Here is a 24,827-nt window from a genome sequence, read left to right as displayed (position 1 = left end):
TTTATTTTTTGGCAAGCCAAATCACAGCTGTAAACGCTGGGTTTTTTTCCAACCCCAAATTACATAAAGTATTTTGAAAAAAATGTAGACATCTCCAACTGGGGGGGGGGGGGGAGTAAGTTACAAATGCTGTGTGTCGTCATAAATGCTTTAAAAAAATTAAGTCACTCGGAATGAGATTTAAAAAAAAAAAAAAAAAAAAAAGCAAACAAACAAACCCTGGAAGATGCAGCAGAGCCCCCTTGCTCCCGAAATAAAACTCCTGGTGGTTGTAACAGCAGCGGCAGCGCTACTCCCGACAGAAGTTTTCAGCTGTCACTTCTAACAGCTGAGCGCTTCCTAGGAGAGAAGCGACAGGCCGAGAAGAGAGGTGGTTGTGGAAGGTCTGAAGATTTAATACTTGAAATCTTACACTCGAACGGAAACCCTTCCGCACTTCACCTGCACTTACAGGACACTCAGCAAGCGCAGTCCCCCTCCCCCCAACACACGCTACCACTCGCGCCCAGCCACACTCAAGTCCAACAGCTGGAGCAATCGACCACGCGCCCTGTCTCGTTCCCTCCAGAGACTGCTCCGGGTCGCGCTGATCGGTGGCTAGGGACGCGACCTGCACCTGCGAACCCCGCAGAGGCCTCACACCTAGGGCCAGGTCCGCCCCACCCGCTCCCCTGTCTCGCGCCGCGTGGCGCTTCAGCTTCTTTTGGAGACTATTCGCGCCCCCTGAGTCTCTGCGCTCTCGGACGCGCGGTGCTTCCAGGGCCCGCGCCACCGCCCCAGCCCTGTCACCTCCGGCCCCCCGGGACCCCGGGCCTCACCCCCTCCTCCAGCTCATCCTCAGAGCCCGCGTCCTCTGGCTGGTCCAGGTCTATGTCAAACACTCCTGCCATGTCCTCAGCTTCCCTGTCTCGGAAGTCCGGCGTTGGGTAAAAGCCGTCCCGCCTCCGTCGTCGCCTCATGGGCCCGGACCCGCCGCAGCCACCGCCGCCGCTGCCGCCATCACCGGCTGCTTGGGCTCAGTGCGTCTGCGCCTAGGCCTTAGACTGGCTTCTCAAGTTCAGCGCTAGAGCATGCGTATAGTGTTCCTGAAGCCGAACTGTGGGCAATGAACATGCGTAAAACTACCGCCAGGAGTCGGGTACTGACAAAAACATGCGCAGAACCCCAGCCGAAGTTGTTCGTGGAAGCTAAATCTTACGCATTGTCAGCTAAAGCGTTTGATAGACAGTGAACATGCGTACCGCATCTGAAGTTGATAAATTGAAATTGAACATGCGTAAGTAACCTTTCTGAACAGGAATTAAAAAAAAACAAAACATTCACACAACTCTTCGTTTGTGGAACATGCGCATTCGTTCTCCCTAGCTCTTTGGGTATTGAAAGTGAGCATGCGCATAATGTCCTCTGATGTTGCAAAGGAGAGAAACGGCTGGTGCTGGGGTTGTCAGTGAGTGGGGTTAACGGAGAACTCCTAGGGTTGGTGGGGAAAGGGAGTCTTGGCTTTATTATTTACTAGCTCAGTGGCCTTGCGAAAGTCACATAACCTTTCAGAGCCTCAGTTTCCTTATCTATAAAATTAGAATAATGATACCTAGTTTGCAGGGTAGTTTGAAAATTTTAAGTACAGAGTACGGTACTTACACTGCTTTTTCCAGAGCTGAATAGGCCTGATGTGAGGTATTTACCCAAAAAAGTCTATTTTCATTGCTAAAAAGTAGTAAAGACTTGCTGTAATATTTCATCTGGTTCAATTTTTCCAAGATTGGCCTTCCTTGCTGTCCCACCTGAGCCAAACACAATCTTTCTAATAGGTATTACTGTAGTTATCACGCGAGGAAGGTGACTGGTGGAGAGAGAAAGTCATTATTTAGGAGAAAATTAATGTTAACTAAATGTACAATTGCTGCTTTCTGTGTGCCCTATGGTGGTAAGTGTATATACTACTAATTCCTTCAATCATCATTCATTTTGTTTTGTTTTCTTCTAAATGCATGCACAGGAAAATAGCAAATACAAATCAGGTTTTGGAAACTTTTGAGATGCTTATGAATGGGTTTGGGTACAGCAAATCCCAAACCCAAAATCATGTAGAGAAAAAGAACAGCTTCCTTCAATGATTGGTTTCTTAGACAACATAGCTAATTCATCAATAACACTATATACATATATGGCATTTTAAAATTGTATATTTTATTGATGTATATTAACACATGTGGACTTTTATTAGTTCTTTATTTATTGGTAATCTAGTGATTCTCAAAGCCTATATATTTTTTCTATTACAGGTTGCTCTTTTTTTTTTTAGGAAATAGGCCTAGTTTGTGCCTCAGCATGTCAATAGTAACAATTCAACTTGGTCAGTGTGGCAATCAGATTGGTTTTCAACTATTTGATGCTTTATTTAGTGATGCACATGGTCCCCAGGGACTCTGCTGTAAAAGAGAGAATGAGGCATATCAAGCATCTTGCAAAGAAAGATTCTTCAGTGAGGAAAAAAATGGAGGTATGTGTGGTCCACAGCCCTCTCCTTTACTCTGACATAACCAACTGCTTCAAGGCCAGGCCATCCACATGGTGTTTAAACTTCATCCCTTTCCATCTTACTAGAGAATGACTTTACATTTGATCCTTTGTCTCTGTGTTAAAATCCTTTGCCTTTATAGTGGCATCTTTCCCCTCAGCACAAGAGCATGCTCAGATCTTCCCAATCTAAAAACAAACAAAACTTACCTCTTGACTATGGTTTTTTTTTGTTTTGTTTTTTCCTGTGACAGAGACAGAGAGAGGGACAAATAGGGACAGACAGACAGGAAGGGAGAGAGATGAGAAGCATCAGTTCTTTGTTGCGGCTTCTTAGTTGTTTTGATTGCTTTCTCATATGTGCCTTGATGGAGGGGGGCTACAGCCCAGCAAGTGACCCCTTGCTCAAGCCAGTGACCATGGGGTCATGTCTATGATCCCACGCTCAAGCCAGCGACCCTGCACTCAAGCTGATGAGCCCACACTCAAGCTGGTGACCCCAGGGTTTCAAACCTGGCTCCTCTGTGTCCCAGTCAGATGCTCTATCCACTGCGCTACCGCCTGGTCAGGCTCCAATGACTGTTTTCTTAACTTACTTTACTTCTCTACTAGAGTTGATACATTAACTATAAAACTCCCTCCTTGAAACTTCTTCTTACTATCTGAACCTTTCTCCTGTGGTTGCATCTCAGGTTCTCCTCTGTCCTCACTTGTGTAGTCCTCTCTGGGAAATTTCAGTTACTCTCATAATTCACTATATCTTTTACACAAATGACTCAGATCTCTAGCCAAGCCTTGCTTCCAGACAACAGACAGATTAGTGGACATCTCCACCTGCATCACCAGTGTACCTCAAACTCTGCATCTCCGTACCCAGAGCATTCATTATCTTCCCTTTAAAACTGGGGCTCTGACTGCCGACAAATGATCAAACATTAAGATCTGCTTGATTTACTTCCTACATATCTCTTGAAACTCTTCTTTCCTTTCCATTTTCAGTGTCATTGCCTTAGTTCTGGCTCTTGTCCTCTCTCACCTAGGCTGTTTCAATATATACTTTCTGAGTTTTCCTGCCTAGACTCTTATATCTGTCACATCTGTATTAAAAAAGACATCAGGCCCTGGCCGGTTGGCTCAGTGGTAGAGCGTTGGCCTGGCGTGCAGGAGTCCCGGGTTTGTTTCCTGGCGAGGGCACACAGGAGAAACACCCACCTGCTTCTCCACCCCTCCCCCCTTCTTCCTTTCTGTCTCTCTCTTCCCCTCCCACAGCTGAGGCTCCATTGGAGCAAAGTTGGCCCAGGCGCTGAGGATGGCTCTGTGGCCTCTACCGCAGGCGCTAGAATGGCTCTGGTTGCAACAGAGCAACGCCCCAGATGGGCAGAGCATCGCCCCCTGGTGGACGTGCCGGGTGGATCCTGGTCGGGCGCATGCGGGAGTCTGTCTGACTGCCTCCCCGTTTCCAGCTTCCGAAAGGTGCAAAAAAAAAAAGACATCTGACTGTTCCTCGCCTGCTTGAATATTTTCAGTGGTTTCATACTGCCTAAAAAAAAAAAAAATTCAAGCTTTTTAGAATGACATACAAGGACTTCCAAGATCTGACCTCTACCTGCTTTCCATCTCCATCCATCACTTCTACTCCTTGCTTAACCATCTTCTGCTTCCGCAATCCTGAACTGCTTGTTGTGCTCACAGTACTTTGTACTTCTGAATGTACTACTCTGTTTGTATGGATTTGTCATGGGTCATCACATGATATAATGATTGTTTCATCTCCCCACCTAGTCTTCTAGGGCTGGGCTGCTGTTGTCTTCATCTCTGTGTTCCCAGCACAGTACCTGGCACATTGTAAGCCAGATTTGTAGAACTGACCCAGTGATCATTTTAGCTCACAGTGATTCATCCTGCTTAACAGAATGCTAGGCATCATGAACCATTTGCATACACCTGCTACTGCCCACCTTGATTTCTTTCTTTTTATGTTCATCGTATTGATTTTAGAGAGAGAGAGAGGAAGGGGAAGCGGGGAAGAGAGACAGGAACATCAATATGCTCCTCTATGTGCCTTGACCAGGAATCGAACTAGCAACCTCTGAGTTCTGGAGCGATGCTCTAATCAGCTGAGTTGTCTTGCCAGGGCCACCTCGATTTCAAAGCAGTATGACAAATCTGTGTATCCTCAAATTTTGGATTTGTAGGGGGCAGGACTTAGAAGTTTATACACTGTGTTAATCCAAATAAGACATATGAAATATTATTCTTTTGATTTTTACCCCCTCTCTAGTTTCAATTGCCCGGGCAGTACTTGTTGACATGGAACCTAAAGTTATTAATCAAACACTATCAAAGGCTGCTCAGTCTGGCCGATGGAAATATAGCCAGCAATCATGCTTCTGTCAAAAACAAGGTTCTGGAAACAACTGGGCATATGGGTAAGAATAATTCATCATAATTTTTTACTTTAGATACAGCTACATAGTCAATTAACAGTTAAAATTTAATGGCTGACACACCAAGCACATTATCTTGAAATTGCTGTGACTTTACCCAACAGAAGCTCTCATTCTATTTCAGGTATGTCTGTGCTTCAGATCCAGGTAATGATGAAAACACAGATCTCTTAGAGTTACAGCAGTGTTTTCTACTTCTTCATTTTCATTCTGCAACTAATTTACTATCGACCTAATATCTTTATCTGGCAGGGATTCCAGCTAATAGGGAATACAATGAGGCATTGTGGTAAACAGGCTGCAAGCTGACAGAGTCCTTGCAGTTTAGATTTGTGGGGGACAGAGGTGTGGGGGACTGGCAGTAAGCTGACAGGGTCCTTGCTGCCCATCCCCCCACCTCACTTGCTTGATTAGGTTGCTAGAGGCTGTGGGAGGCTGTAAACTGACAAAGATCCCTGCAGTTTAAGGGTTAAGCTGCTAAGAGCTAAGCTCTTTCCCATAGCCTCTGATTTTTTGATTAAGCTGGTAAGGGCAATTTACATGCCTTTCCCCACACCTCCATGTTAGCTGTGAGGCTGCTGGTTTTAATTGCCCGGGCACTACTCGTCCCATCCCCCATGTCCCTCGAAGAGACTGGAGGCAGTTTTCTTTTTACCTTTTGTTTTGTGAATTTAAGATGTTATGAATGGTGGGGGGTTTTCTGCACTTGGGAGAATTCTTGGTTTGCCTCAGAAATGTGACTTTGTATCAGAGATCTCTTTGTTTTGCAAGTGGCTTTGCTCTCACACTATAAATATCAAGTGTTTTGGGACAGCTTGGCAATGAAGCCTTCCGATCCCATCCTTTTTCTCTCTGTGTTTATTTTCTAATCCTCCATCGTTCCCACTCAAGACCTGCACAATTACGAGTTGCTCTGGGTCATGACAAGGCAGTAGTATTTCCTAGGATTCTCTGGAAGATTCCAGTGCCTAGGACTCTATTCAGAAATTCTGATTGAGTTGATATGGGATGAAGCCCAGATGTTGGGATTTTTCAAAACTTTCCTAGGTAACTGTAGTGAGCACTGCTTTAAGAGCATTGTTAGGAATATTGAATATTGTATTATACCATAAACCAGGGGTCTCAAACTCAACTCAGCATGTGGGCCGCAGAGCAAGATCACAGCCGTTCGGCGGGCCGCACCAGGTCTACAAAAGGCAACTGTTACGCAACACTTTTCTCACTGCAGTTGAAAACAAAAAAAAATCAGTACAACAAGCACAATCGTACATGCAGTTTACTCAGTGTCACAAAACGACCAGAAACTGTAGTTCGCATCACAACTGCTGTTAACTAAGCTAATATCTAGCTAGGATGCTAGAGAAATGAAAAATACAAGTAGGCCTCTAGGCTTACTTAATTTTATCCAAAATATTTTGAACTTCGTGGATTAGTCTGCGGGCTGCACAAAATTGTTCGGCGGGCCGCAAGTTTAAGACCCCTGCCGTAAACTTACAGAACAACCTAGTCATTGGAGTCACTAGCTAAAGAATGGCCTATAACAGAATTTTCTATATCTAGTAAATTCACTCTTCCAGTGGTCCTACCCTACCTGTTAAATATGTTTAATTTACGTGTTTTAAATTTTGTGCCTTTCATGAATTAGTTCACTTTTATAGGTTTAAGAAGCCTTCTCTATAATATATCTTTCTCTCTGCATTGCTTATCTCTGATTAAATTGTGAAATGTTTGTGTTTGTTCCTTTTGCATTGCATAGTTACTCTGTTCATGGACCCAGGCATGAAGAATCTATAATGAATCTAATCCAAAAGGAAGTAGAGAAATGTGACTCTTTGAGTGGTTTTTTCATCATAATGAGTATGGCTGGAGGCACAGGATCTGGGCTAGGAGCCTTCATTACTCAAAATTTACAAGATCAGTATTCCAACTCTTTGAAAATGAATCACATTATATGGCCTTATGGAACTGGTGAGGTATGAACACGTTAATTGAAATTTTATTTATTTTTTTTACAGGGACAGAGAGAGAGTCAGAGAAAGGGATAGATAGGAACAGACAGACAGGAATGGAGAGAGATGAGAAGCATCAATCATCAGTTTTTTGTTGCGAGACCTTAGTTGTTCATTGATTGCTTTCTCATATGTGCTTTGACCACGGGCCTTCAGCAGACGAATAACCCCTTGCTTGAGCCAGTGACCTTGGGTCCAAGCTGGTGAGCTTTTTGTTCAAGCCAGATGAGCCCACGCTCAAGCTGGCGACCTTGGGGTCTTGAACCTGGGTCCTTTGCATCCCAGTCCGATGCTCTATCCACTGCGCCACCACCTGGTCAAGTGAAATTTTTATATTTTATATTCTTTGCAGTTGAAATACATGTAGGTAAAAGATTGATCTGACCCTTTCTTTGGAAATGTTGTTACTGCATCATGAGTGATTATACAATATGGTACTTACATGAACAATTAATTAAACTTAGCTCAAACTTTTCAAAACAAATGATGTGTTCTAGTTTTTAAAAATTTCAAAGAAGACAATTGTGCATTTTCTTGCAGGAACCCATTCCTGGGTTAGTCCCTCCTGCTACAGTATACTTTATAAAGCAGGGAACTTGAGAAATTACATATAAAATGAGGTGAGATAAGTCACTATAGGAAATGATATAGGAAGAAAGTGTTATAATAATGCTCACCATTTATTGAACCCTTACTGTATACAAGGCACTGTTCTAGGTGCTTTACATGCATTCTGTCATCAACCTTTAAAACTGTAGGAGACTGGTAGAATAATAATAATTATTAAATTCAGTGAGAGGAAGGGAAGCAGAAAGACAGATTCCCACATGTACCCTGACTGGGATCCACCTGGCAAGCCCACTACAGGGCAATGCTCTGACCATCAGGGGCCTTGTTCCGTTGCTCAGTAGCCAGGCTCTTCCTAGTGCCTGAAGCAGAGGCTATGGAACCATTCTCAGTGCCTGGGGCCAACTTGCTCCAATTGAGCCATGGCTGCAGGAAGGCAAGGGGGTGAGAGAGAGAAAGAGAGAGAGAGAGAGAAGCAAGAGGGGGAGGGGTAGAGAAGCAGATGGGTGCATCTCCTGTGTGCCTTCTTGACCGGGAATTGAGCCTGAGACATCCACACACTGGGCTGACGCTCTACTACTGACCCAACTGGCGAGAGGCAGCTGGTCTAATTATTATCCCCATTTTACAAATGAGGAAACTGAGGCATAGAAAGATTAAATAACTCGTCCAAGATCGTGTAGCCAGAGAGTGACAGAGCCAGGATTTGATTCAATAGGGTGCCCTTAGAATTCACCCTCTTAACCACTATTCTTTCCTGCCTTTCTTATTTCTGATCTTTTTCTCTTCAGGTTATTGTTCAGAATTACAACTCCATTTTGACTCTTTCTCACTTATACGGGTCGTCAGATGCCCTCCTTGTTCATGAGAATGATGCTGTTCATAAGATCTGTGCAAAATTGATGAATATCAAGCAAATCTCCTTTAGCGACATAAACCAAGTCCTTGCCCATCAGCTGGGAAGTGTGTTCCAGCCTACTTATTCTGAGGAAGGCTCATTTCACTACAGAAGAAATCCATTAGGTATTTGCCCTCTTATATGTTACGGGTAGGAAAGTCTTAACATTCTAAAAGCCTCAAAGTTACTTTTTTCATGGCTCCTCTTCTCTGCCTCAAGATATGCTTGTTCTCCCTCATCTCAAAAGCCTTCCTAAAGAGCTGCTTGGCACTCTGCACTGTCTTACTGAAATGTTTGGGGAAGTTACTAAAATCTCAGAATAGTAGTAGATACTTACTGACTCTCTTCTTCAGCATCCTCTCTCTCTCTTTTTATACTTTGAGATATACTTCACATACCATACACTTCATCCATTTAAAGTGTACAAGTCCATTTTTTTTTTTAGCATATAAAGAAACCCACCATTTTTTATTCAGTTTATTTGGCAAACAGTGCCTTATCAATTTAAATTATCTAGATTCAAATGACTCTGTAATCTATACCCCTTCTCAGTCCTAATCTCTTTCCCAAATAGTTACCTCTCCCATTTTCTTGATTGCCTTCTGCTTTTTCAAATTTAGCATGTTCTGAATGGGTTCTTCATTTTTTCCCTGTCTTCTCTTTCCTACCACCTTCTCCCCAATTTCTATCACCTGATTTTTCCCACTGTCCTCATATCTCATCAGTGTGCTCAGACCTGTAGGTGCTGCCTCTGTCATCTGGCTACACTCTTCCCCTACTTCTCCACCTCTCAGACATTGGTGGTTCAGGGGGTCAGTATCTCTCAACTGATACTACATATGAATACAAGGCAAACTAGCCTCTTTCTATTCTTTTATTTTTTGAGATAAACACAGAAGCTTACCTCAATAAGGACATTCCTGTCTTAAGGTGATCCTAATGCTACTTTCCTTCTGACTCTAACCCCCTTCCCTTTCCTGAAATTGCTTTTTATAAGTCACAAACATGTCCACATTGCCATATTCAGTGGCTACTTCACTGTCCTCATTGCTGTCAATCTCTCAGTAGAACTTGACATGGCTGACCCCTTGTCTTTCAAGTTTCATTTTTGTCTTTTGTGATAGCCCCCTCCTGGTTTTTCTTTTTTTTTTTTTTTTTTAATTTTTTTTTTTATTTATTCATTTTAGAGAGGAGAGAGAAAGGGAGAGAGAGAGACTGAGAGGGAGAGAGAGGAGAGAGACAGAGAGAGAAGGTGGGGAGGAGCTGGAAGCATCAACTCCCATATGTGCCTTGACCAGGCAAGCCCAGGGTTTTGAACCGGTGACCTCAGCATTTCCAGGTCGACGCTTTATCCACTGCGCCACCACAGGTCAGGCAGCCCCCTCCTGGTTTTCTCCCATCTCCATGACTACTCATTGTATTCCCTTTTTTTCTCTCCTTTTTCCAAGCTCTAAATGCGAGTCTTGGACCCTCTTCCTGGTTCCATGGCTTTAAACACCATTTGTATCCTCCAACCTACCACGTATCTCCAACTCTGATCAATTCCCTAAGCTCCAGATTTCTACATCCAGTAGCCTTCCTGACATCTATCTATACACATTTCATGGACATTCCAAACATACTGTATCTAAAACAAGTCTCTTAGCTTTCCCCCAGGAGCCTGTTTCTTCCTCTGTCCCTCAGTTGCTCAACTTTTTTTTTTTTTTTTTTTTTTCTTTTTCATTTTTCTGAAGCTGGAAACAGGGAGAGACAGTCAGACAGACTCCCGCATGCGCCCGACCGGGATCCACCCGGCACGCCCACCAGGGGGCGACGCTCTGCCCACCAGGGGGCGATGCTCTGCCCATCCTGGGCGTCGCCATGTTGCGACCAGAGCCACTCTAGCGCCTGAGGCAGAGGCCACAGAGCCATCCCCAGCGCCCGGGCCATCTTTGCTCCAGTGGAGCCTTGGCTGCGGGAGGGGAAGAGAGAGACAGAGAGGAAAGCACGGCGGAGGGGTGGAGAAGCAAATGGGCGCTTCTCCTGTGTGCCCTGGCCGGGAATCGAACCCGGGTCCTCCGCACGCTAGGCCGACGCTCTACTGCTGAGCCAACCGGCCAGGGCCAGTTGCTCAACTTTTAAAACTCAGGTCCAGGCCCTGGCCGGTTGGCTCAGTGGTAGAGCGTCGGCCTGGCGTGCAGAAGTGCCGGGTTCGATTCCCCGCCAGGGCACACAGGAGAGGCGCCCATCTGCTTCTCCACCCCTCCCCCTCTCCTTCCTCTCTGTCTCTCTCTTCCCCTCCCGCAGCCGAGGCTCCATTGGAGCAGAGATGGCCTGGGCGCTGGGGATGGCTCCTTGGCCTCTGCCCCAGGCGCTAGAGTGGCTCTGGTCGCGACATGGCGACGCCCCGGAGGGTCAGAGCATCGCCCCCTGGTGGGCAGAGCGTCGCCCCTGGTGGGCATGCCGGGTGGATCCCGGTCGGGCGCATGCGGGAGTCTGTCTGTCTCTCCCCGTTTCCAGCTTCAGAAAAATACAGAAAAAAAAACAAAAACAAAAAAAAACAACTCAGGTCCACTAAAGACCTCAGATACCCACATATTTCTGCTCAGGGATTTGAGGAGACATCACCTTCTCAACAGAGCAACTGGTGATTGTGAATTCTGAGCGGTCCTAGTCTGCCATGTGGGGTGACTTTCTTTTTGAGGGGCTGTTTTCTATATTTATGCCTTGAAGGCACAGAGAATGTGAGGCACGGGGCTGATCCAAGACTGGATTTTTCACCAGAAAGATTTGACAAAGAAACAGAGGGGCAAGGAGCTGCGTGAGGAGGGACGTGAAGAAAGGGGAAATCTGATGGATGAGAAGGCGAGACCTCTGTCAATTAGCCACCTTCCAGCTGCTGTAACAAAAACGCCATAGGCTGGGTGACATGTAAACTACAGAAATCTGTTTCTCACAGTTCTGAATGTCATTTAACTGGATGAAATCAATCAGGAATCTAGGAAAATTTCTAAAGGAATATTTAGTGAATACAGAATGATTATAAAAGCATATTAAGTCTCATTCTTACTTTGTTTTCCTGGGGTATAACTAAATATTTTTTTCATACTTCCAGTTACTTGGCTTCTAAACTCTTGTTTCCTTTTTGGCAAAGTGTTGTTTATCATTCATGCTAAAATTGGTGCCAAAATGAAGCGGATACATAGCCTGTACTAGACTGTCTCTGAAATTTTATTCACATTTTAAAATTTAAGCAATTTTAGCCTTGGAGGAGAAAAGACCATCAAATCATGGTTGCATTTAGGCCAGTGGGAACAATGTGGAGTTAAATTTTTTGTTTAAATGTGGTTTTTTTTTTCTTTGCAGGAGACTTAATGGAGAATTTAGTTCCTCATCCTGAATTCAAGATGCTGGGTATTCGTAACATTCCTCAAATGTCTGAGAACTCACTGGCATACAGCACGTTTACTTGGGCTGGCCTCCTCAAGCATTTGAGACAGATGCTCATTTCTAATGCAAAAATGGAAGAAGGTAAAGGGTATTTAAAAATATGTAGCCCACAAGCTGGGAAGAATGCCTGTCCTGGAGTTCTCAATATAAACTGGCTTGGGCCAGTTCAAATAATGGTCCCTTCTTCTGGCCAGGGAGGCGCCTGCAAAAACTCACCAGGACTTCCCAGCAGGGCTTCTTAATCAGTTCACAGTGTCACTTCCCAAAAAAGTTTCAGATAAGTGTCACATTTATTTTATTTTTTATCAAAGTAATATATGAAGAGTTTTTTAAAAATCAAGCAGTCAAGTCTGACCAGGTGTGGCACAGAGGATAGAGTATCGGCCTGGGATGCTGAGGACCCAGGTTCGAAACCCTGAGTTTGCTGGCTTGAGTGCGGGCTTATCTGGCTTGAGCAAGGGATGCCAGCTTGAGCGTGGGATCATAGACATGACCCCATGGTCGCTGGCTTGAGCAAAGGGTCATTGGCTTACCTAGAGTCCCCTGGTCAAGGCACATATGAGAAAACAGCCTGACCAGGCGGTGGCACAGTGGATAGAGCATCATACTAGGATGCAGAGGACCCAGGTTCAAATCCCCAAGGTCACTGGCTTGAATGCAGGCTCATCTGGCTTGAGCACGGGCTCACTAGCTTGAGCCCAAAAGTCACTGGCTTGAGCAAGGGGTCACTTGCTCTGCTGGAGCCTCTCAGTCAAGGCACATATGAGAAAGCAATCAATGAACAACTAAGGTGTCACAACAAAGAGTTGATGTTTCTCATCTCCCTTCCTGCCTATCTATTCCTGTCTCTCTGTCCCTGTCTCTCTCACTAAAAAACAAAAAAAAAGAAACAATTAACAACTAAAGTGTAGCAACTACCAGTTGAAGCTTCTCATCTCCCTTCCTGTCTATCTCTCTCGCTAAACAACAACAACAAAAAATCAAGTAGTCAAAACTCACTTAAGTGAATACCTAAACCCATTTTGGTTTTTACAGATTTATATTATAAATAAAATGTTATAGATTTTTATGTTTATATAGATTGCATTGTGTGTATATCTCAATTTTTAAAAAAGCCTGCGTGAATTTATGAGGAAAAGAGCAGTCCCTTGTCCTATGCTTCCCCACAACCCAGCTGATGCCCTACTTTCAATGTTTTTAGCTGCTGCTTCTGGAATTTGCACCTATATTTCTAAATATCTTGCTTATGTTATTTATTTTTCAGGGGCTTTTTTGTTTGGTTTTTGTTTGTTTGTTTTTGAGAGAGACAGGAATATCTGCTTCTGTATGTGCCGTGACCAGGGAATTGAACCAACAATCTTCGCATCCCAGGCCAGTGCTCCAACCAAGCAAGCTATCCGGCCAGGGCTTTATTTACTGATAGAGACAGAGGGAGGAAGGGAGGGTGGCGGAAAGGAGGCATTCATTTGTTGCCTCCCACAGGTGCCCTGACCAGAGATCAAACCTACAAACGTACAACTTTGTCGTTTCAGAACGATGGTCTTAACTCCTGGCTAACCGGCCAGGGCCTTTCTGTGATCAGACATTATCAGTTGCCTTCCTAATGTGAAAGTTGAGGATGGAACCTTCTCATACCCCCTACACACACACACACACACACACACACACACACACACACACACACACACTTTGAAGTTAGATCAGTTTTCAGTGTTTAACTTACTTTTTTTTTTTCTTTTCCAAGTGAGAGAAGGGGAGATAGACAGACTCCTGCATACTCCCACCTGGGATCTACCCAGCAACCCGTCTAGGGCCAATGCTCTGCCCATCTGGGGCATGCTCACAACAGACCTATTTTTAGTGCCTGAGGTATAGGCTCCACGGAGCCGTCCTCAGCACCCGGGGCCAATGTGCTCAAACTAGTTGAGCCATGGCTGCTGGAGGAGAAGGGGGGGGAAGGGAGGGGAATGGGAGGGATAAAGAAGCAGATGATGATCGCTTCTCCTATGTGCCCTAAGAATCAAACCCGAGACATCTCACTCTACCGTGAGCCAACTGGCCAGGCTTTAAATTACTTTTGTTACATAAATATTATTCACAGTTGAGTTGTACTCTATACACAGATTACTTTTTTTTTTAGTGAGAGACAGACAGACAAGAACAGACAGACTGGAAGGGAGAGAGATGAGAAGCATCAATTCTTCATTGTGGTATCTTAATTGTTCATTGGTTACTTTCTCATATGTGCCTTGACTGGGGGGCTCCAGCAGAGTGAGTGACCCCTTGCTCAAGCCAGTGACCTTGGGCTTCAAGCCAGTGACCATGGATCATGTCTATGATCCCACGCTCAAGCTTCCAACCCCGTGCTCAAGCTGGTGAGCCCGTGCTCAAGCCGGATGAGCCCACACTCAAGCCAGCAACCTTGGGGTTTCAAATCTGTGTCCTCAGCATCCCAGTCCAACACTCCAGCCACTGCGCCACTGCCTGCTCAGGCCACAGATTACATTTTATTTCATATACAGTTTATTTTTTTCCTCCTGGAGTTAACAATTATATTTATTTGGTCAAAAGTCTATGCGCCTATCACTAATCTATCCCTAAACTTTTCCATAAAAATGAATCCCTTCTCAATGTGTTCAGACCCACCAAGTAATTAATATTTTCATGTTTAAATTATTGATTAGTTGTTTTAAGAGAGAGGGAGGGAGAGAGAGGGAGAGAGAGAAAAACATCAGTTTGGTGTTTCACTTATATTTGTATCCATTGGTGGTTTCTTTTATGTGCCCTGACCAGATCCAACCTGAACAGGGACGATGCTCTAACCAACTGAGCTACCCAGACAGGGCTCTAATACTTTAATCACCTACTTGGTGATGTTCCTCTGGGAGACCTTCAGCATCCTGCTCTAGTCTGCTCTGACTGCTCTCCTGCCTTGATGAGCAGCCATTGGCATCTCTGCCCCATCCTGTATTCTGTCTCCTGTTTCCTAGGTTTTATAGCTTCCTGTTTCCTGGTTTATTTCTTCATATTGACAAACCACTCCTTCCAGGAGCTTCCTAAGAAAGAGTACAGGGAAGATAGTTTAAATGCTGTACTGTTCTCTCGGCTCTTTGGTGTGTCTGTTTTCTCAGTTCCTCCGGTAGGGCCTCCAAGATCCTCAGAGGTCTGTTCTCATGATTCCTTGGAGCTGGTTCTAGTCTCACAGTTTTCGGCTTGTCTTCACAGTCTTGACCATGCGGGGCCCACCATCATGATTGTCTCTTTGGAGGAGATTTTGATGTTTCAATTTGCCACAGCCTCTACCACTCTCTATTGTATATTACCTGTCCTGCTTCACCCAAGTACCTGTGCTGCCTGGCCCTTGCAGGTTGTGAATTTTGCAAATGCTGGAATTGGCCATAGATTTCTAGGTGGATTGATATGGGGACTCGGGTGGGTTACTTTATATGGTTACTGTTCTTCTCAGTGTGCCAGCATTTTATAGGGGCCAGTTTACCGGTTCCCAAAGGAAGTGCCCTTGACCACTGCACTGATAATCCATACCCCCAATCCTAGACTCAGAATTCCCAGTGATGTCACTGTCACATGGAAGAGGGCCTTTTTACATTATTGAACTAGACAGGCGATTGTCATCATGAAGACCTCACTGTGGAGCCAGACTTTCTGGGTTTGAATCCAGAGTCTGTCACTCACTTGTAAGATCTTGGGCAAATTACTTAACCACTCTGCACCTCATCTGTGAAATAGGATTGTTAGAAGAATTAATTGAGTAATAAATGTATAGTGCTGAGATTTGTATCTGACACATAGTATGTGTTCATTCTGTTTATGTGACTTTACTCTGATTTCTTGAACATTCTAGAATAGAATTTTGGCTTTGCCTTTGTATGTAACCAAAAGGCTTATTAAAGTGACTTCCCCCAGACTGAAAAAAGAAAAAAAAAATAGGGCTGCAAATATCATTAATCTTTCACCAGGTACAGAATTCAAGGTCGGGAATCATTTTTACTCATTTGCCAGCATTGCTCTGTTATCTTCCAGCTTCCAGCGTTAGTGTTAAAAAGTCCCTCATCAGTTCTATTCCTAATCCTTTTTGTTCTCTCTTAAATCTTTTAGGGGATTCTCTGTTTTTAGCATTCTGGATTTCTTAGCGTGGACCTTTGGGTTTTTTCTTTTGAAAAACTTTTGAAAAAGATTTTATTTATTCATTTTAGAGAGGAGAGAGAGAGAGAGAGAGAAGGGGGGAGGAGCAGGAAACACCAACTCCCTATGTGCCTTGACCAGGCAAGCCCAGGGTTTCAAACCAGTGACCTCACTCAGTGTTCTAGGTCAGTGCTTTATCCAGTGTGCCACCACAGGTCAGGCTGGACCTTTGGTTTATCTCAGTGGAACATAAGGAGTTTTTTTTTATCTATTTTGTTTACTGCTCTATCTTTAGAGCCTGAAACAGTGGCCTAGCATGTGCTGTCCCTAAGGCCAGAACCTCAGTGGCTTCGCCTCTCCTAAGCACAAACCTTCTAGGATGGTGCACTCCCCCTTCTCTAGGGAGTGGGAGTGTCTGGGGCTCTCTCTGCTTTGCATAGATTTTTAACTAATCTTCCTGTTTCTTCTTCTTTTAGAAATGCCTGTCCTGTTTCCAGGACCTCCACTGTGGGCAGAAGTTTCAGCTTTCCCTGGTTGCTATATTAGTAACTGCTAGTTCATTTTCTTTCCAGCTTCCAAAATTTTGCCGCCATTATCTCCTCTGCTATACTCTTTCTTCTTGCTTATGCCTTTAAAACAAAAACAACAAAAAACCTGTATGTCTTGTTAGTAAGATTTGGGGAGAATCTGGCAGTAAACTGTTATGTTCAGTCTGTCATATTTAACTGGAAATCACTACTGTATATTATTTTTGTGGCATATATTTTACCACCAATCATAATGAGTTAGGATTCAATACTATAAAAGTGGATTTCTTCTACATTTACCTGTAATACCTCACAGATTTTAGATTATCCTGGAGGTAAGTGGGTAGTTCACATCTGAAAGTAATGATTCCCGAATTTTTTGGCCACAGTACATACCTGTTTTTCTAGCAATACTTGTTAACATCTCAAGGAACACAGTGTTCCTAAGGGTAGTGTCAGGTGTGCTGTGCTGAACTCTTAGGTTAATAAACCACAATTTGCTTAGTCATTTCCTGTGAAGGACTTTAGGTGTTAACATTTTTATTACGGTTATAAAAAAACTTTGAACATATAAATGTGTATGTAAATATATATATTTATGAATATATATGTATAAGTGTGTATATATGTCACTGACCAAGTTGAGTACAGCTTTAAAACTCTTCATAAGTTCCCAGACTGTTCTATATAAAGATTGACCCATTATTATGGCCATCAGCACTACATCTGTTTCCACACGTCCCAGCAGCAGCAGGTATGAATGATCCAAGAGGGTGCCAAGCAGAAGTTACAATGTCTTGAATGACTTAGCTTTGTAAGTCAGACACCATCATGTCTGCACTGTCCTTTCTTTTGGTTATTATTTATTTATTTTTTTTGTATTTTTCTGAAGTTGGAAACGGGGAGGCAGTCAGACAGACTCCCGCATGCACCTGACCGGGATCCACCCGACATGCCCACCAGGGGGGCGATGCTCTGCCTATCTGAGGCGTTGCTCTGTTGCAACCAGAGCCATTCTAGCGCCTGAGGGCAGAGGCCACAGAGCCATCCCCAGCGCCTGGGCCACCTTTGCTCCAATGAAGCCTTGGCTGCGGGAGGGGAAGAGAGAGACAGAGAGGAAGGAGAGGGGGAGGGGTGGAGAAGCAGATGGGTGCTTCTCCTGTGTGCCCTGGCCGGGAATCAAACCCGGGACTCCTGTATGCCAGGCCGACGGTCTACCACTGAGCCAACCAGCCAGGGCCCTTTCTTTTGGTTATTAAGGTTAGCCCTATCCCATGTGAGAGGGGACCACACAAGGGCATGAATTCCAGGAGGCAAGAATCGGGAGGGCATCATCTTGGAGCAGGCCACCACTCTTTGCCCTCTGTCCCGTAATGAGTCATGTGCTCCCATATGTAGAATATATTGAACCCCTCCCTTGGCCCACAAAAGCTATAGCCCATTAGCGCATCAACCTAAAGTCCAGAATCTTGTCATCTAAAAGCAATTCTGGGTCTGCATTTATACTCCTCAAGTGAGATTTCTTGAGTCTAGTTCTTTGACTGTGGTTCCTCCCCTGACCCCCGACAGCCTGGCAGAACAGGCACAGGATACTGTAGGAGCTCCCTTTCAAAACTGGTAAATGGAAGGCACACAGTGCTCACTGGTCGAGTACAGTGATTTTCAATTAGTACGCTGCAAGAATTTTTTTTTAAGATTTTTATTTATTGATTTTATAGAGGGGGTGGGGACAAGAAGTAGTTGCTTCACTCTAGCTGTTCATTGGTTGTTTGTCTTATGCACCTTGACCAGGAAGCCCAGGGTGTCAAACTGGCAAACTCAGCGTTCTAGGTCAGGGCTCTATTCACTGCACCAGCACAGGCCAGGCAACAAGAATTTTTAAAACATTCAGTGCCTGACTGACTCTTTTCCCTTAGATTGTCAAATAAAAAACTAACAGCCAAGACAACAATAGCTGTCTGGTATGAATGAATCAAAATTATACTTTTTTTTTTTTTTAGATTGGCAACAAATATATTTTTTGTGTGCTGCAGAATTTTAGTAATTAGTTTATGTGTGCCATGAGATGAGAAAGGTTGAAAATCATTGGTCCATAACAATTCATCAGGGCACATGCTGGCAATTGAGAAATTGGCAGTTTCTCATTTAAAATGTAAGGCGTGGGGCCCTGACTGGTTGGCTCAGTGGTAGAGCGCTGGCTCAGCATGTAGAAGTCCTGGGTTTAATTCCCAGCCAGGGCACACAGGAGAGGTGCTCATCTGCTTCTCCACCCCTCCCCCTCTTCTTTATCTCTTCCCCTCCTGCAGCCAAAGGCTCCATTGGAGCAAAATTGGCCTGGCTTCTGGGGATGGCTCCATGGCCTCCGCCTCAGGTGCTAGAATGGCTCTGGTTGCAATGGAGCGGTGCCCCAGATGGCAGAGCATCAACCCCTGGTGGGCATGCCGGGTGGATCCTAGTTGGGCGCATGTGGGAGTCTGTCTCTCTGCCTCCCTGCTTCTCACTTTGGAAAAATACAAAAAAAATAAATAAAAGTAAGGCCTGGGAATAATTTTCCACTGCTTTTGGCTTGGCCATCTGAACCAAGATAAGTTATAATTTTACTTGTTTATTTATTTTTGTTTTATTTAAAACAATTTATTTTTAAACTTGATTTTATTAGTGGATTTATTTTTGCCAGTTTGGATTAATTTATGCATATGAGAACTAGAGAGAGTTTTGAGAGTATATAAACAGACTTAAAAAAATAAAACTGAATCACATAATATATTTTTGTTTTTGTGGGTTTTTTCGTTAGAGAGAGAGAGAGGGACAGACAGGAAGGGAGAGAGATGAGAAGCATCCATTTTTCATTGTGGCATCTTAGTTGTTCACTGACTGTTTTCTCATATGTGTCTTGACAGGGCGGGGCACTACAGCAGAGTGAATTACCCATTGCTCAAGCCAGCGACCTTTGGGCTCAAGCCAGGGACCATGGGGTCATGCCTATGATCCCACACTCAAGCCAGCAACCCTGCGCTCAAGCTGGTGAGCCCATGCGCAAGCCTGATGAGCCCACACTCAAGCCGGCAACCTTGAGGTTTCAAATCTGGGTCCTCCAGATCCCAGTCTGATGCTCTATCCGCTGCACCCCCTCCTGGTCAGGCATAATATGTATGTTTTGTTCTATAACTTTTTTCATCATAACAGTATTTTGTGGTCTCCTTTCAAATTCATTACAGTTAGACATACGTTCTCTCTCTAATAGTTACAAAGTTTTCTACTACATGTATACACTAATTTGTTATATCCACATAGATTAAAAAGTCAAGTAATTTGCCCTGGCCAGATAGCTTGGTTGATTAGATCATCTGGATATGCAGTTTGCTGGTTCCATCCCAGGTCAGGCCACATACAGAAACAGATTGTTCTATATGTCTCTCTCTCTCTAAAACAAATAAATATATATATTTTTAAATGTCAAGTAATTCTGCAAAGCTGGTTGTTAAAACTATCAGTCTATAACCTTCTTCTATTTTCTCCTTCCCAGAGGCAACCATTTTTCAAAATTCTTTGGCTGGTTCTTTTACTATTTTTATCTACTCATTGCCATTTGTTGGTTTTCATTTAGGTATAACCTATTTACTTACCACCATGGAGGTTAGGATTTAGCTTTTTTCCCCACACTGGCACATCAGCCCAACAGACACCCTTCTGTCTCATCATCCATCCAATATAGTAGTGTCATCACAAGGTTAAAACAATATTCAGCTTTACACAATCCAGACCAAGTAAATGCTAGTCACAGCTGAGCCACATAGTATCCTATGATTACCTTTCCTTTCCTGTATAATTTTTAAATTTTTCTTCAGTTAATAATTGCCTTGTTTTCTTGTTGCTTGGTTTTTCTAGGTACCATCAATTTACTAAACCCAAAATGTTTTTTTACTTGTCTAAATTTTTTCTTGATGTATTCAAGTAGTCTATCTGTTTCACCTTCTTTTTTTTTAATTTTTATTTATTTATTTTTAACAGAGACAGAGAGTGAGTCAGAGAGAGGGATAGACAGGGACAGACAGACAGGAACAGAGAGAGATGAGAAGCATCAATCATCAGTTTTTCGTTGTGACTCCTTAGTTGTTCATTGATTGCTTTCTCATATGTGCCTTGACCACGGGCCTTCAGCAGACCGAGTAACCCCTTGCTGGAGCCAGCGACTTTGGGTCCAAGCTGGTGGGCTTTTGCTCAAACCAGATGAGCCCGCGCTCAATCTGGCGACCTCGGGATCTCGAACCTGGGTCTTCCGCATCCCAGTCCAACGCTCTATCCACTGCGCCACCGCCTGGTCAGGCTGTTTCACCTTCTTGAAGAAATCTCTTTAAGCCTTCTGACCTGCTTCAATGTGGATTATTGTTCACAACAGCCAGGGTGAACAAGACAGCCTAGATGTTCTCTTTGCTTGTCTTCTCTGTTGGTTGCTCAGAGGGTTTAGACAAAGCTCCAGTGATCTGGGGGAAAGAGAAGGGAGCGGTCATGGTTTTCGCTTGATCTCTCTAGTTTCAGTAGGTATCTTGCCCTTAATTCTGCCAGCACTCTCCAGACCAAAGATCCTCCATCTATCTTCTCCAGAAAATCTTTAGTTTTCTGCTAGGGTAGGGAAGAGGCAGCCATCATGATCAATAGACATGCTCAGCAACATTACTTAGGCAGAAATCACTTATATTTACATGAATTCTCTTAAAGAATGCTGTATCACTGATGTTCTGGAGGCACAGAAGATAATAATGTGTGAAAACATAGGCATCATTAATGCTGAGTCAAAAAGTGATAAAGTCACTGAACATGAGCCTTACCAGGTGGTGGCACAGTCGATAGAGCATTGGACTGGGACACAGAGGACCCAGGTTCGAAACCCTGAGGTCGCTGGCTTGAGTGCAGGCTTACCAGCTTGAGCACGGGGTCTCTGGCTTGAGTGTGGGATCATTGACATGACCCCATGGTCGCTGGCTTTAGCCCAAAGGTTGCTCGCTTAAAACCCAAGGTTGCTGTCTTGAGCCCAAGGTCGCTGGCTTGAGCAAGGGGTCACTTGTTCTGCTGTATCCCCTCGGTCAAGGTACATATGAGAAAGCAATCAATGAACTAGCAATCAACGAACAACTAAGATGCCACAACGAAAAATTGATGCTTCTCATCTCTCTCCCTTCCTGTCTGTCCCTATCTGTCCCTCTCTCTGACTCTTTCTGTCTCTGTCAAAAAAAAAAAAAAGTGCCTGACCAGACAATGGCGCAGTGGATAGAGCGTCAGACTGGGATGCAGAGGACCTAGGTTCAAGATCCCGAGGTCGCCAGCTTGAGCGCAGGCTCATCTAGTTTGAGCAAAAGCTCACCAGCTTGGACCCAAGGTCACTGGCTTGAGCAAGGGATTACTTGGTCAGCTGAAGGCCCACGGTCAAGGCACATATGAGAAAGCAATCAATGAACAACTGAGGTGTCGCAATGAAAAACTGATAATTGATGCTTCTCATCGCTCTCTGTTCCTGTCTGTCCCTATCTGTCCCTCTCTCTGACTCTCTCTCTGTCTCTGTAAAAAAAAAAAAAAAAAAAGCCACTGAATGTGAAAACATTTTAGAAAAACCTTCTCCAATTGGCTGTGGCTGGGTTGCTCAGTGGATAAAGCATTGTCTCCATACTCTGAGGTCGTAGGTTCGATCTCCCATCCACGTACAAGAAGCAACCAATGAGTACACAACTAAATGGAACAACTAAGTAGAAGAATGAGTTGGTGCTTCTTTCTCTCTGTCTCTCTCCCCTTCCCCCTCCTTTCCTCTCAAATCAATGGAAATTTTAAAAGAAAAACCTTATATATGTTTTTAAATTTTTATTTTTAAAATTTTATTGATTGTAGAGAAAGGAGAGAGAGAAAGTAGGGGGGAAGAAACGGAAAGCATTTGCTTCTCATAATGCATGCTCAAGAATAATATGATTTCTTAAAAATCTAGACCTAATTTCTCTAAAAGAACTCTTTCAGCAAGTATAGAATTTAAATAATATAATAATTTTACATTTCTTCTTTCAAATCAAATCTTTATTTTTTATTTATTTATTTATTTTTTTAGAGAGAGAGAGAGAGAGGAAAGGAGAGCCAGAGGGAGAGAGAGAGAAAGAGAAACATTGATTGGTTGTTCTACTTATTTATGCATTCATTGGTTGATTCTCATATATGCCCTGACTACGGATTGAACCCACCATATTGGTGTATTGAGATGATGCTCTAATCAACTGAGCTACCTGGCCAGGGCCATATTTTTTCTTTTAATCAATTGTATCTTAGGTGGGAGAAAACATATTGTATATAGATTTATACCCCATTTTCATTACATTGATTGCAAATATTTTTGCCTTTTGTATGGTGTGCAAACCTATAAATATTTCTTTATAGATTCTGAACCTTGCCTACCCCAAAGCCATAAGAATATACTGCTCACAAAAATAAGGAGATATTTTATCGCTTCATATTCATTTTGAAATATCCCCTAATTTTTGTGAGCAGTTATTTTCTGTTCCCCAGTATTTTTATAGTTTTATGTTTAATATTTAAATTTAACCCATCTGGGATTTATTTATATTTTTTATAATGTGTGTTTAGTTACTTCCCTATTTAAAACTTTTTTTTTTTTTCAGAGACAGAGCGAGAGTCACAGAGAGGGATAGATAGGGACAGACAGGAATGGAGAGAGATGAGAAGCATCAATCATCAGTTTTTTGTTGCGACACCTTAGTTGTTCATTGATTGCTTTATCATGTGTGCCTTGACCGTGGGCCTTCAGCAGACCGAGTAACCCCTTGCTCAAGCCAGTGACCTAGGGTCCAAGCTGGTGAGCTTTTTGCTCACACCAGATGAGCCCACGCTCAAGCTGGTGACCTCGGGGTCTCGAACCTGGGTCTTCTGCATCTCAGTCCTACGCTCTATCCACTGCGCCACCTCCTGGTCAAGCAAAAACTTTTTTTAATTAAAAAAATTTTTTTAAAAATTTTTTGTGACGGAGACAGAGAGTAGGACAAATAGGGACAGCCAGGAAGGGAGAGAGATGAGAAGCATCAATTCTTCATTGCAGCTCCTTAGTTGTTCATTGATTGCTTTCTCATATGTGCCTTGACTGGGGGCCTACCTTGGGCTTTAAGCCAGCGACCCTGTGCCGGATGAGCCTGCGCTCAAGCAGGCAACCTCGAGGTTTCAAACCTGAGTCCTCTGTGTCCCAGTCCGATGCTCTATCCACTGCACCACTGCCTGGTCAGGCCTATTTAAAATTTTATTTGTGCCTGACTGTGGTGGCGCAGTGGATAAAGCGTCAACCTGGAACACTGAGGTTACTTGTTCGAAACCCTGACTTCCCTGGTCAAGGTACATATGGGAGTTGATGTTTCCTGCTCCTCCCCCCTTCTCTCTCTCTCTTTCTCTCTCCTCTCTAAAATGAATAAATAAAATCTTAAAAAACAAAACAAGGCCCTGGCCTGTTGGCCCAGTGGTAGAACGTCGGCCTGGCGTGCAAGAGTCCCGGGTTTGATTCCCGGCCAGGGCACACAGGAGAAGCACCCATCTGCTTCTCCATCCCTCCCCCTCTCCTTCCTCTCTGTCTCTCTCTCTTCCCCTCCCACAGCCAAGGCTCCATTGGAGCAAAGATGGCCCAGGCGCTGAGGATGGCTCTGTGGCCTCTGTCTCAGGCACTGGGATGGCTCTGGTTGCAACAGAGCAACGCCTCAGATGGGCAGAGCATCACCCCCTGGTGGGCATGCCGGGTGGATCCCGGTCGGGCGCATGCGTGAGTCTGTCTGACTGCTTCCCCGTTTTCAACTTCAGAAAAAATATATATATTTGCTTAATTTTTCCTTATATATATATATATATATATATATATTTTTTTTTTTTTTTTTTTTTTTTCTGAAGCTGGAAACGGGGAGAGACAGTCAGACAGACTCCTGCATGCGCCTGACCGGGATCCACCCGGCACACCCACCAGGGGCTACGCTCTGCCCACCCGGGGGCGATGCTCTGCCCCTCCCGGGCGTCGCTCTGCTGCGACCAGAGCCACTCTAGCGCCTGGGGCAGAGGCCAAGGAGCCATCCCCAGCGCCCAGGCCATCTTTGCTCCAATGGAGCCTTGGCTGCGGGAGGGGAAGAAGAGACAGAGAGGAAGGAGGGGGGGTGGAGAAGCAAATGGGCGCTTCTCCTATGTGCCCTGGCTGGGAATCGAACCCGGGTCCCCCGCACGCCAGGCCGACGCTCTACCGCTGAGCCAACCTGTCAGGGCCTAT

At 44.2% G+C, this 24,827-nt stretch overlaps 2 protein-coding genes across 6 annotated transcripts in view; one reads left to right on the top strand and one right to left on the bottom strand.

The window, feature by feature from the left end:
• The window catches only part of RPS6KB1 (ribosomal protein S6 kinase B1), a 43,014-nt gene extending 41,918 nt beyond the window's left edge, over nucleotides 1-1,096 (bottom strand). Inside the window, exon 1 of one of the 5 annotated variants that reach the window (XM_066363146.1) lies at nucleotides 819-1,096. In XM_066363146.1, the coding sequence (XP_066219243.1) occupies nucleotides 819-959 (141 nt within the window). In that variant the 5' untranslated portion in view covers nucleotides 960-1,096. Of the gene's footprint in view, nucleotides 1-218; nucleotides 326-818 lie in introns of those variants that run through there. The other 4 variants (XM_066363144.1, XM_066363145.1, XM_066363142.1 and 1 more) reach the window with 4 other exon arrangements.
• A 363-nt stretch (nucleotides 1,097-1,459) lies between these two features.
• Nucleotides 1,460-24,827, top strand: part of TUBD1 (tubulin delta 1) — a 32,993-nt gene continuing 9,625 nt past the window's right edge. The window contains exons 1-6 of the mRNA XM_066363140.1: nucleotides 1,460-1,924; nucleotides 2,286-2,503; nucleotides 4,802-4,949; nucleotides 6,724-6,940; nucleotides 8,335-8,566; nucleotides 11,787-11,951. Of these exons, the coding sequence (XP_066219237.1) occupies nucleotides 1,893-1,924; nucleotides 2,286-2,503; nucleotides 4,802-4,949; nucleotides 6,724-6,940; nucleotides 8,335-8,566; nucleotides 11,787-11,951 (1,012 nt within the window). The 5' untranslated portion in view covers nucleotides 1,460-1,892. The remainder of the gene's footprint in view (nucleotides 1,925-2,285; nucleotides 2,504-4,801; nucleotides 4,950-6,723; nucleotides 6,941-8,334; nucleotides 8,567-11,786; nucleotides 11,952-24,827) is intronic.

The sequence above is a fragment of the Saccopteryx leptura genome, chromosome 2, assembly GCF_036850995.1.
Source record: "Saccopteryx leptura isolate mSacLep1 chromosome 2, mSacLep1_pri_phased_curated, whole genome shotgun sequence".
NCBI classification, from domain to species: domain Eukaryota; kingdom Metazoa; phylum Chordata; class Mammalia; order Chiroptera; family Emballonuridae; genus Saccopteryx; species Saccopteryx leptura.
This window is presented reverse-complemented; position numbering and strand designations above follow the sequence as displayed.